This window comes from Pteropus vampyrus, unplaced genomic scaffold, assembly GCF_000151845.1.
Source record: "Pteropus vampyrus isolate Shadow unplaced genomic scaffold, Pvam_2.0 Scaffold199, whole genome shotgun sequence".
NCBI classification, from domain to species: domain Eukaryota; kingdom Metazoa; phylum Chordata; class Mammalia; order Chiroptera; family Pteropodidae; genus Pteropus; species Pteropus vampyrus.
In genome coordinates, this window is record NW_011888980.1 from 702939 (window position 1) to 715331 (window position 12393).

Here is a 12393-nt window from a genome sequence, read left to right on the forward strand (position 1 = left end):
AATTTGATCCCCAACATGACTTTGAAACAGATAAAAAATCCATATGCCTTGAGCACATCTGTAAAATCACAACCAACTCTGTAATTTGTATCTACTGTCCCTTCATTGTTGAATCATCTAATGACTATAAAAGGACAAAACTGGGAGGAAAGCAAAGCTCTTTAAAGCTTCTTAATAGAATTCAAATTAGAGTTCTTAAAACAACCTAAAAGGTATTCCACCTGAGGAAGAACTTTTAAATATCAACCATCGGCGAGGAGAGGATTCACTAATCTGATCATATCAAAATTTAAATATTTCTGTTTATTAAAGGACATCTCGGTCAAAATAATAGACAAGTCGAAAGGATATATTTGCAAAATCTAAAACTGACAAGGACTAATATCTAGAATAAAGAATAAATCCCTATAAATCAATAAGAAAATGAGCAGGAAGACCAATAAGAAAATGGTCAAAGGATATGTACAGCCAGTTCACAGAAAGGGAAACCCAAAGGGCCAGAATATGAAGAGACGCTCAAACTCATCAGTAATCAGAGCTCTGCAAACCAAAACAACTAGACATCATTTTACACCGATACGACTGGCAAAAAGTTTAGAAAGTTAGATGATTCTATTTGTTGGCAGAGACATGAGGAAATGGAAATACTTGTACATTTCTGGAGGACTCTCGATGCATGTAGTTCTTCTAGAGAACAAGCTGGGCATATACTCTAGAAAAACTCTGGGTACAAAAAAGGATATGGAGACGACCCGGGTGTTCATTGTCCCTGGGGGCAATAAATAAAATATGAGCAATGTGCCTTCTGGATACTCAGTAGCAGTTACAAGCAACAAAATAAATATATACCCGGCACCATGAATCGACCCCCAAAACAGTGTTTTAGCATAAAAAGGAAGGAATAAAACGAGTTCTATGCCCCTGTTTAATTTATGAAACTTAAAAGTATATACACGCAAAATTAATCATTTCATAAGGATATGTGCAAAGTCAAAGATCTATGTGAACCCAGCTGTTGCCTTTAGGGATGAAAATGGAGAATGAAAAAGGGAAAATCAATCTATCAATCCATAGATGAGCTCAAAGGGACCAATGGTGAGAATGGGCCATAAAATGATGATTAACTCAATTAAATTTCAAAAGAAATACACATAACACACCCACCCATACACACAAACACATACATACGCCCCTGTAAGCTGGCTCTGGGCCTAAAATTTAGGAGATGGTATAACCGATGCCTCTATTTTCCATAGGGAATGAACCACTGGTGCAGAACTGGGTCATCTTCAGTGCAAATGTCAGTTTGCATAGTGGTTGGTGGGGGGAGGGCATTGTTTGTGGGGGCCACTTGTCTTTATAGGAAAACTAGTGAGGTCAGTGGACTTGTACAAGCTACTTGTGGTTACGTATGATGTTGAGAGTCAAGTTGTGACGAATGACACAGCACGTTGGATGGCCTGTGAGTTCAGGTCTTAGCACATTTCTAAGAGAATTTAACTGTCAGAAAACCCGATGTGCTGGAGGAAGAGGAGCACGGTCGGGTGACGGTAAGTAGAAAGGGGGAGCCTGCCCCGCCTCCCCCGTCCCCGTTCAGAGATTCCAAACGAACTGGAGATACAGGACGTTACAGCTCCAGGGCCACCTCCTTCAGGAGCCTTCTCTGCCTGTCCTTGCTGGGCCAGGGGTCCTCCTGAGGTCATAGAAGGGAGGTGTGCGTCTCTCTATTTAGCCATTAACACTTCATCGCAACTGCCAATTTACTTGTCTCTCCCTCTCCCCCACCCCCACACATACACACTTCCCATCCTCCGGGAATTTGTATTGCAGTGCCTGCCACCTAGCAGCTGTTCAATAAATGTTTGGGGAACACATGAACAAATAAATGAATGAGGTAGTAAGCCAACCACTCTTTCCCAAGAAGAAAAATAAAGCAGATGTTGGAGCAGTTTAGGCAAGTGTCCTGGTTCACTTAATATATGTAGTGGAGAACTTACTGTGTGCCAGATACTGAGGTTCTGCAGTGAAAAAGGCACCCAGTGTCCTACTTCCATGGGATTTAGATTCTATACGGGGGCGGGGAGGGCCGAGGGGAGGCAGGGCTGGGGGGGAGGGCGGAGTAAGCATAATAAGTCCTAAAACAACTCTAGAAGATCCTTTCAGATTTAAGTGCTTAAAAGACAACAAGATGGGTGTGAGAAAGAGCGACTTGCAGGAGGGAGGCTACTTTAGCAGTCCAGGAAGGCTTATCTGAACTGAGGTCTGAATATCTATGAGCTATAGGCCCACAGGGGTTGAACACACCAAGCAGAGGAGATAAGAACGATAATTTCTCCATGTTGCTGTTTTGCAGAAGGAACAGGAAAGATATTTTTACAAAGAAAGAATAAAAATAGATTCTTAGGGTTGTGTGTGTGTGTTTGTTTTGCAATTTGTATTTATGAAAGAAAATGCATGGCATGCATTGGATATGCTCATTACATTCAGTATGTACAGGTGGCAAAACTCTGGATTGCTTCCTGGTTTTTATACACTCAGAATATGCAGAAGCTTAAAACATGCTCCTCCTTCAAAGAGTGTTAGCAAACAGGAAGCCAACGATAAGTCACAGGGCCTCCTGCTTTCTAATCATTGCTCTACATTCCCTGCCACTCTCTCTAAGCTTAAGCAGTTCAGAGAAAGCAGATCTTTATCTGCATTTGTAATGATCTCTAGAGCTGCTGAAGTATCACCCTGAGCATCAGAGAACTTTATGAATAGCTTTTACTGGATTTGCCCCACATGGCCCATGGACACGGCTGCACTTTTGAGCTGAAAGGTCCTTTCCAGGTCTACAGCCCATGGGCAACTCTATTTTCCCCACAGTATCCGTGTGTGGTCAATGAAAAGAATGATGAGGGATAAAATAAAGGCCTGATCATCTGGACAAAAGCTCTGTGGCTTTATTTTAACATAAAACAGGATAGAGAGTTTCCCATTACAGATCCATATTGAGCCATTACAGATCCATATTGAGCTTGCCCTTAGAGAATTGACCATTACTCACTAATGCCTAAATGCTTTCTAAAATCCTCACACGCAGGTCTGCTCCTTGGATTTGTGTCCACTTTTCCCTTATGGGAGACAGCGCACCCTGACTAGGAATTTGCCATCTTCACAGGGGAAGCGGGGAACTGTGGGGTTTCCCCCCCTCTTAGCTCTGATGTAAGAGAGGCTGCTTTCAAAAGCACAAACTCCAGGACAGATGGAAGGACTATTTCCCATCACGGTATCACTGTAGGTCTGACTTTAAACTTAAATATTTCTAAGGGTTTTAACACCTCTGCCAAAAGCTGCTACACAGCACTACGTTGCTCCCAGTGGGAGGGCAAAAGCAACACAGACACACTCTTCAGAATTCTCAGAAAGCATTACCTGGAAACAGGAGCCAAGGAACTATTTCACAGCACAGAGCATCTCATGGGGACAGGTCTGCTTATCACACCCCCAGGAGAATGACGGCTATCTCTTTCAAGCTTTGAATAAAGCCTGGAATCGAGATTGGCAGACCACTGTCATGATCCATTTAGGACCTATCATAGGCCCCTTCATTATTCCAGATCCTTTATAAAGCCGACATGCTCATTGGTAATCTCTCTCCCCTTCCTGCTCCTACAGCCCCTCCCCTCTTCTCTCATAAACATGTCATTAGCATTCGTGCTACAGAGGGCTGAGTCCTTCCAAACATCCCCTGCTGCCATCTGCCACCCAACTGGCCCAGGGGAACAGAACACCTGAGTCCTACAACAGACTGTCACTCTCCTCACCAGGCTACATGGCCAGAAAAGCCAAAGAATTAGATACAGTGTACGTACACCCATACTTACATATACGTACATAAACGGTCTGACATTTCATTTCAAAGGTTTGAATCAACACCTGCCTTCCTGGACACAGACTCCTCCTTCAGTATACCAATGAGGCCCCATAGCTGGTGGTTAGAGCTCAGAGCACAGAACACCCTGCATCCCTCCAGAGCTTCTCATAAAGTCATGCATTCTGGCCCCTTTGAAAGAGAGACTCTGAGCTCCACCACGGGGCCCCAAGGACACTCTGTTTTTGTAGAGGCCTCTGTGACCACCACAGTCCTGCCGTCCATTGGGACCCTGCAGGCTTGGGAGGGAAGGTAATCAGGGGCTCTATGGCTGAGTACCCGGCCTTGCCTGGCCTCAAACCACGAACATGGGCAGGATGGGCACAGGTAGGGGAGGTAGGAGGTTCTGAACAACCAAAGCTCTACCATCCAATGCAATGGTGGTGGTGTGGGGGGAGGGGATCCACAGCCACACTTACCTTGAACAATACAGGCACCCAGGTAGGCAGCGTCAGAGAAGGAACAGAGCAGTCGACCATGGAAAATATCTCTTTTAATTTGAAGGTACAAAAGGTACCTGCAACACAAAAGGAGAAATTTGCTCTAAGTTTTGGCAGAAGCCTGGAAGAACCAGCAGGATTGTTCATAGCTTATCCACCTGTGTCACCAGAGCCCTACCCAGTGCTGAGGAGCGGCAGAAACATGCCAAGCCCCCTGGAGGACAAGCAGAAGAAAATTGAGGGGCCCTCTAAATTCAGAAAATCTGAAGTGTCAGTGGCAGTTTCCAAAGCTGGGTGGCTGGCCACTGCTCCTGGAAGGAAGTCTCACATGATGACAGCCACAGTCACCTTCCCCCGCACTTCACGTCCATGCTGTTCAAGTTCTGTGTGAAATGGAGAGTCAGAAAATGGACTCAATCAGCCTCAGGATCACAGACTCACACTCATCAGGCTCAGAAGACTTGGTTATAAGGCCTGAAAGCCAACTGAGCTGTCATCTATTTAGTGTTCTCTTCTCCTCTACAGGGACAGCAAATTCAGATGGCTACAGAGCCAGGCAAACCTGATAATGAGTGAAACGGACTGGCACGACGGGGTCAGGGGAAGAAGAATGGAGAGCGTGGACGCCCATAAAGGGAAGAGCCACTACACAGCTCCAGCCCAGTGCCTCTGCATAGAAAATCAGGCCAAACACATCGAGCTTTTCCAGAAAATCAAGGAGACTGGATTTAGAATGTGTGGACGAAAAGGGGCTACCTTGGCAAGCATGACAACTTAATAACTGAAAGTAACCACATGGGATGTTCTGATCATAAGAAATTCCTAACTGAATGGGTTATGGTGGGAGGTCTCACCCTAAGGCCTATATCATAGATTAATCTATACCTTGAGCAAGCCCTGTCCATTGTTTTTGTGCATCTAGAATACTACACTTAAAATGTCAGAATGATCTCTTCTCCAGGCATCTAGTAAAGGGTGGGACAACCCCAATAGTCTTAATATTATTTTTACCGACAAACCTCTGTAAACTGTGTATATTAAATGTTACGTATCCTGCACCCACCAATGTAAAAGAAACATATATCTCTCCATTTCACTTTTTATCTAGTCTTAGAGATTTCCCTGGTTTACCTTCTCTGGTCTCTTTAATCTGCCACCAATGGATTTCATGTAAACCCTTCTTACATCTTCTCCTTTGATTCTAATGTATAAAATAAACTGCAAAATTGATATTCCCTGGAGCATTACCTCAATCCTTTGAGATTTGCCTTCCGGGACTAGCCCCAAAGCCTCTTTTAACCTTTCTCTAGGTTTGCTTACTTTCATCGACAAAGTAAGATCCTTTGAATTTTTAAATGTTGCAACGAATTCGGATTTTTAAAAACACTAAAGCGCCAAACAAAAAATACACTTGAGCAGAATTTAGCCAGGGCCAAGGGACAGTGTGCAACCCCTGGCTCAGTCCCATTCTGTCACTGTCCCTTCTATCCCTCCACGATGATCGAGCCCTCTTCGAATTTCCTCGCCTTTCTTAGCCAGGTTGATTCTTTCACTCCAGTCTATTGTTTCTGACTAAAGTAACTTTGCAGATGTGTGCAGACTCTTTCTGAGGTTAAAGTTTAACTCTAAGAGACCAATCTTTTTTTCTCTCCACGTTCTTGGGATGGGGTAGGGACACCATTCGATCAATTCCAATTACCACCTACAATGCTCAAATAACCTGATCTTTACTGAGCCCATGAGTAGCTAGCCATATGCACAATCCCATTTTAACGGCTAAGAAAACGAGGATCAGAGAGGGTGATTAATATGCCGAGATCACACAGCTGCTGCCATGGAGCTCACAGTTTCTGGGCACTGGTTCCCTGAAAGCACGCTGGGCACACTGAAGGGTTCAGTGGCTCACCGGTGTTGCCATTTGACAAAGCTCTCTCACACCTGCTTTGTGCCATGTGCTCTGCTAGGCACTGGGCGCAGCCTCAAATGGCACTCTGTCCTCAGTTTTGTGTGGCACTGTGTGCAGGGAATAAAGGCAGTCCGTCTCTAATAAATTTCTTGTCCAGAGATGGGTGAGCATTTAGTGAGAGGAACAATGTTACACTTGGTAGATAAGGAACCAGAGTAGCAACCTGAACCCGTGCCTCTCACGCTTTAGTGAGCACACGAATTATGGGCTACCATGTTAAAATGTGGCTTCTGATTCCATGAGTCTGGGTGGGGCACAAGGGTTCATATTTCTGATAAGCTCCCCAGTGATGCTGGGCTGAAGGTCTAGGGACCACACTGAGTGTTAAGGTTCTCAGCCCTGACTGCCCACTGGACTACTGGGAGAGCTGTTAATGCCAATGCCACCCCAGACCCAATTAAGTCAGAATCTAGATCCTCTCAAAAATGTGTCCACAGATGTCCACATCAGCATTAGTCACAGTGGTTAAAAAGCGGAAAAACCCAAATGCCCATCAGCTGATGAAAGGATAAAAGAAATCTGTGTATCTACACAGTGGAATATTTTTCAGCCATAAAAGGAATGAGGTACTGATTCATGCTACAACACGGAGAAACCTTTTAAACACTGCACTAAATGAAAAGAAGCCATTCACGAAATAGCACATACTGTGTGATCCCATTTGTATGAAATGCCCAGAATAATTAAATCTATTGAGACAGAAAGTAGATTAGTGGCTGCCAGGGGCTAGAGGGAGGGGAGCATCAGGAATGACTGCTTGGGTACCCAGTGGAGTGACAAAAATGTCCTGGAATGAGATCGCGGTGACAGTGGCACAACTTTGTGAACACACTAACCCATTTAAGGGTACACTGCAATATCTTCCAAAAGAAACCAACACTTTTGAAAATCTAAATTGCCTTAGAGTAATGGTTCTCAAATTTTGACATGTTTTAAAATTACCTGGACCACTTATGAAAATACTGATTGTTGGGTCCCATTCCAGGTCAAAGGCAGGGCCAAATTCCCAGGTGATGCTGATGCTGTAGTCTGGGGACCTCACTTTGTGGACCTCGGCTCTAGAGCATTCAGACTGTCAGGTTGCATAAACACTTGAAATGATCAAATCTTTCTTTTTTAAAAGAATATAAACTCTTAGGGCAAATACCACGAAGTTTCTTCTCTACTTTTCTGTTCAATGCTAAATGTATGCATTGAACAGAAAGCATTCCTTACCACTTTTTGATGAGTTTAATAGGAGAAAAGAGTTTCAAATTACCATTTACTGATGAATAAGAGGTTTAGGTTCTAACCCCACGAATCAGAAATCAAGTCCGAAAAAAGCTTCCTGAGAAAAACAAACCAGCTTTCACAACATCCGAGCCTGGGTCCTTGCTCATATCAGTGATCTCTAGCGATAATCATGGATTATTGTGGATTCAGCGTAATCCACTGAGCCTCACAAATGGCTTCGGGTTCAGATACTCATTTTTTTTTTTTAATATAGTAGCCACCAAAAATAATAATGCATCGTCCTTTAGTATCGCACCTTCTTGAAAGGATTATGCAACAAAAGCACAAAAATATCTGGGGCTTACATTACTGTGCCACCATTAATGACATTGGTTCTTTACCTAGCCTGAATGTAAAGACGGTTCTGACTAAAAAGTTAAAACCAACATACTTTGATTACATTCAATTGTATATAACATTCACAAAAGACCCAGAAATCTAAAGCGTTGTAAGGTGACTATGCAAATGGAGAGATAAAGGAAGGATGAAATATATTTTCAAATATCCTTTTTTTGTGAGCGTTTGTTTTACACTTTTAAATCTGCCTTTTTCTCAATGTTTCTTTACCCCTAAGCATGGTGATGAATGTGATCTTAACTTATCATATGTTAAATTCTTCTTAAACTTTAGATTAATCTTACAAAAGAATAACAATCTGTCAAACAAGAAAAATTCTTTCGGGATACAGTTTAAACCATAAGCATCTGGGGCATTCCACAGTTTCTAGATTTGTTCTGAATGCTAAGGACTCTGTATTAAGAAAAGATCATTTCTATCCAAGCAAGGAAGGAGCATTGTCTTAATTCTCTTAGGAGACATAAATGTTCACAATTTTCCACTATTCATACATTAGCTATTCAGTCAAATGTATGCAAGTGCTAGCAAATTTAATTGAAAGAAATTTAACTAGAGTTACTAGCTAAAACTTTGTCCACTTTTAGTTTCAAATGAGACTTTTTTCAACAATGACAAAAGATCCACCATTAATTTATATCATGACACACATCAATTTTAACCTCCAAACAAGATTATAAAGAAAACAAGTGAAAAAAGTGAGCCATTTTGGCCCCTGAAGAATCTTCCCAGTTATACTTTTAGCACCCAAAGAGCAGGACAAATCTGTGGGAGTGTGGGAGTGTGTGTGAGTGAGTGAGTGAGTGTGAGTGTGTGTGTGTGTGTGTCCCCTCAGACAGCCCCTCCATCCTGGGCCACGCAGAGAGTAGGAACTGAGGAAGAACTTATCAAATAAATGAACAAATTTTTTCAAGCCAAAAGCAAGCCAAATATGGTACGATTCCATTTATATGAAATGTCCAGAACAGGTAAATCCATAGAGACAGAAAGTAGATTAGTGGTTGCTAGGGGAGAGGAGACTGAGCAGCTGACTGCTAATAGGTACAATGCTTCTTTTGGGGGTGATGAGAAAATATTCTAGAACTGGAGAGTGGTGATGGTTGCCTAGCATTGTGAATGTACCTAATGCCAATGAATTGTACACTTGGAAATGGTGAAATTAATTTGTTAGGTAAATTTTATCTCAATTAAAAATAAAAAGCAGGCCAGGTTGCAAAACACCAAGCACCACTTAAAATGTCCACAATCTCTGTATTTCTCCTTTCCTCCGACCCCAAACAGAAATTTCACTAAATGGCTGTGCGCAAATAAATAAAAAACGAAACTATCTCCTTCCTTCCAAGGTTCTACCTCAGGGTCACTGTGGTCAAGCTTGACTGGACTTTCATGGATAACGAGAAAGCAAAATATCCAAGAACCCAACATATGCCCCCTCAACTGATGCTCAGCAAACTGCATTCGCTTCTCTGTTACTTTGTACCTATGTAGGTTACTTTGAGAGATGATTATTTAAAGTGATGTTCGCAGTCAGCAAATCAGAGCCTGGTCAAGAGCTAAGCACAGAATGGTTCTTCTCCATCCACAGAACTGGCCCTTCAGTGACACTGCTCAGCTGCACCGGCCGAGGCTCTTCCACGGAGGCAAAACCTCAGCAGGCAGACTGAATGTGGACAGCAAGGGGAGGCCTGCAAACTGGAAAACTCCGAGAGTTGGGCTGAGAAGAGTCTGCAAGGAGGGGGAAGCTGTCCCCACAGTCGGTCTCACAAGCAAAACACAGGATGACAAACAGCCCATTCTATCAAGTGATCTTTTTCCTCCCAGAAAAATTTAGATCAAAAAGATAAGGCCCTAGGGGCTGCACTCACTATGAATTTGCCCATATCCTAAAGACAGTCATCTTCTATTTATTTTTAGCACCCCACTGTCAGATGTTTTCAGAAAGAACCTCCTCCTTGTAACTGCTGCTTTTTTGTGCAGTTAATTACACTCCCAATGACGACCATTTGAAAACTCCTAAGACAACTAAGTGCAAGAGAAACGTTCCAAGCCAGAGTGCTGAGCTGAGCGCCCGCTTTGTTGAGATGATCTAGACAGGAGGTACGTCTAGCCTAGAAGACTCAGAGGCCCTGGCTGGTTAAAGGTGCACTTTAAACATAAAACAAACAAAAAAATACCTTGTGAGCTCTTCTTTAATCTTCAAGGGTTCGTGTGGGTAGAATTTCACTCTAAAGCACATGGTGTATGGTGGATGAGCTGAAACATCATAAAGAAAAGGCATGAGAAAAACAGCAAAACATTGTGGACTCAAACACACCCTGGAAAGTCAGCAATGAAGCCTTACAGCCTAGCCTAGGGGCAGGGGAGGGGGCAGAGGAGAGGTCGATTTTCTGGAAGAATCAGATATCATGCCCATGAAAGCAAAGCAACAGCAACGACGAAACTCAAAACTCTTGACAGGACACCCAAAACAAAAGCGAGATACAGGCGATCTAGTCTTTTAGCCCACCTTTCCACATCACAGCTCTTCGTTATTCCTTCATTCTCTCTGGGTCACAGCTTCAAATAACATTTTCTCTTCTGATTCTTCCCACCTCCTTGTGACAAATTGCCCATAAGCACCACTCAGATTTTTGGCCTAGTAACACGTTTTTTAGCCTGTGAGGTGGAAAAATGTCACTGCCCCATGACTAGTTTTCCCAAAGCGATGGTGCCTTTGAACTAAAATCAAGATTTTAAAAATGGAATCAATCACGCACCGATCGTACCTCGTGTAGTTTTCGTATTATTTTAGTATTGCCTATTTATGAGGTAGTCACATTTGAAAATAAACACTTCTATAACTTCCTGACTTCTCTGAATCGAGATAACAAACACTATGCAGACTGAAATTCTGACTGAAGTTCATGATTCTAGAATGGTCTAATTGCATCAAATATTTGGAACTCAATGACCAGCTAAGGGGATTCTACAGGGTTTCTGACACCTTTAATTATAATACTGCTGTTGACTTTCAGTATTAACCTAATAATGCACACAAGTGTATTAAGAATACATTCAGATTTCAGTTAGCACATTAAAAAAGCACCTTATAATCAAAGAAATATGATGATTAGTATTACTACTTCTACAGATCTGACATACCCACTCATTTCTTGCCTTTGCATCAGTATGGCTGCTTGGGATCAGCTCTGGCCTACATCCAAATGTGAATAAGAAACAGCATCCTATTCTCCCCCAAACTCCTTTTCATGATAAGCAGGGGTTGAATCACCAGCCAACTCTACAATGTCTGGGGCTATTCTGTATGAAGACAAATTCTTTACATAGAAAGGACTGCCAGCATCAAATACAAATATATAATGAAGATAATTTAATATGGAAAATAATTCTTTTAAATAATTTGAAATCACAGGAAAACAGTAGTATCTTTCTGGCTGTCTCAGCAGAGAAAAACTGATCTCACACACACACGCACACACACACACACATCCACCACCACACACACATCCACCACCACCACCACCACACCCCCTTGTCCCCGCCACCCCAGACCTCTCCATTCAATGCTCTCCTTCCCCACCAAGAATGAGCAAATTTCTTAACTGAGTCAGGTGCTCCTAACCCAACCCTGTGTTCCTCGGATTTAAGAAAATGAACATTTTTCTGGAACACTAAGAGAAAATGGATACCTCCTACACAGCAAATAAATAACGAAGAAAAATACAAAAGATTCTTAAGTCATTCATCTTTTATAATATCTAGAAATTCAGTTTTGACTCAAACTATTTTATCTTTACACATTCCCCAGGTTTATTTTGTTTAAACTATCATCTTTGTTTAAAGGATTAAAACTAATGCGTTTTTTATTATAAAACCTCTGGATTACCCTTAATAGAAAGGTTGAGACGGTCTTTATAAGAACAAGACAACAGAACAAAAAATGGAAATAAGTTTTCTCCCTTTATTCCTTCCTTTCATTAAAGTCCTCAAAATTAATACATGTTTAAGCATAACCAGAGAACTCAGATGACAGACGGACAGACAGACAGGGCCATCCTCTTTCAGTTCCTTCGCTCTGTCTCTATTCCTGCCCCTTCTGTCCCTCAGGTCTCCACCCCAAGCTCTCTATTGCTGTTAACAACTTCATCTATATCTTTCCACCCCTTTTACCACACTCACCCAAATACTTGCCAATATATGTGAGGGATTTGTTTTATAATCTATTCCTAACAGAACAAGATCATCCTACAGTTGTTTCTCTTGCTTTTCTCACTTACCGCTATAGTCTGCCCATCCCTCCAGGATGGTAGATATAGGTCTATAATAACTGCATAATAGTTCATACTGTGGATACACCAGAATTGCTCCATTACTTCCACTCTTCTCTTTTAATCATCATTCAGGTTGTTTCCACATTTTTGAAATTCAAACAATTCTGATTGGATAGA

General features: G+C 42.2%; 1 protein-coding gene across 6 annotated transcripts in view; it reads right to left on the reverse strand.

The window, feature by feature from the left end:
* FRMD3 (FERM domain containing 3) overlaps positions 1–12393 on the reverse strand; it is a 323707-nt gene that overhangs the window by 97756 nt on the left and 213558 nt on the right. For all 6 annotated transcript variants that reach the window (XM_023537767.1, XM_023537766.1, XM_023537764.1 and 3 more), the window contains 2 exons: positions 10120–10198; positions 4333–4430 (listed from right to left, as the gene is read on the reverse strand). In XM_023537767.1, the coding sequence (XP_023393535.1) occupies positions 4333–4430; positions 10120–10198 (177 nt within the window). The remainder of the gene's footprint in view (positions 1–4332; positions 4431–10119; positions 10199–12393) is intronic.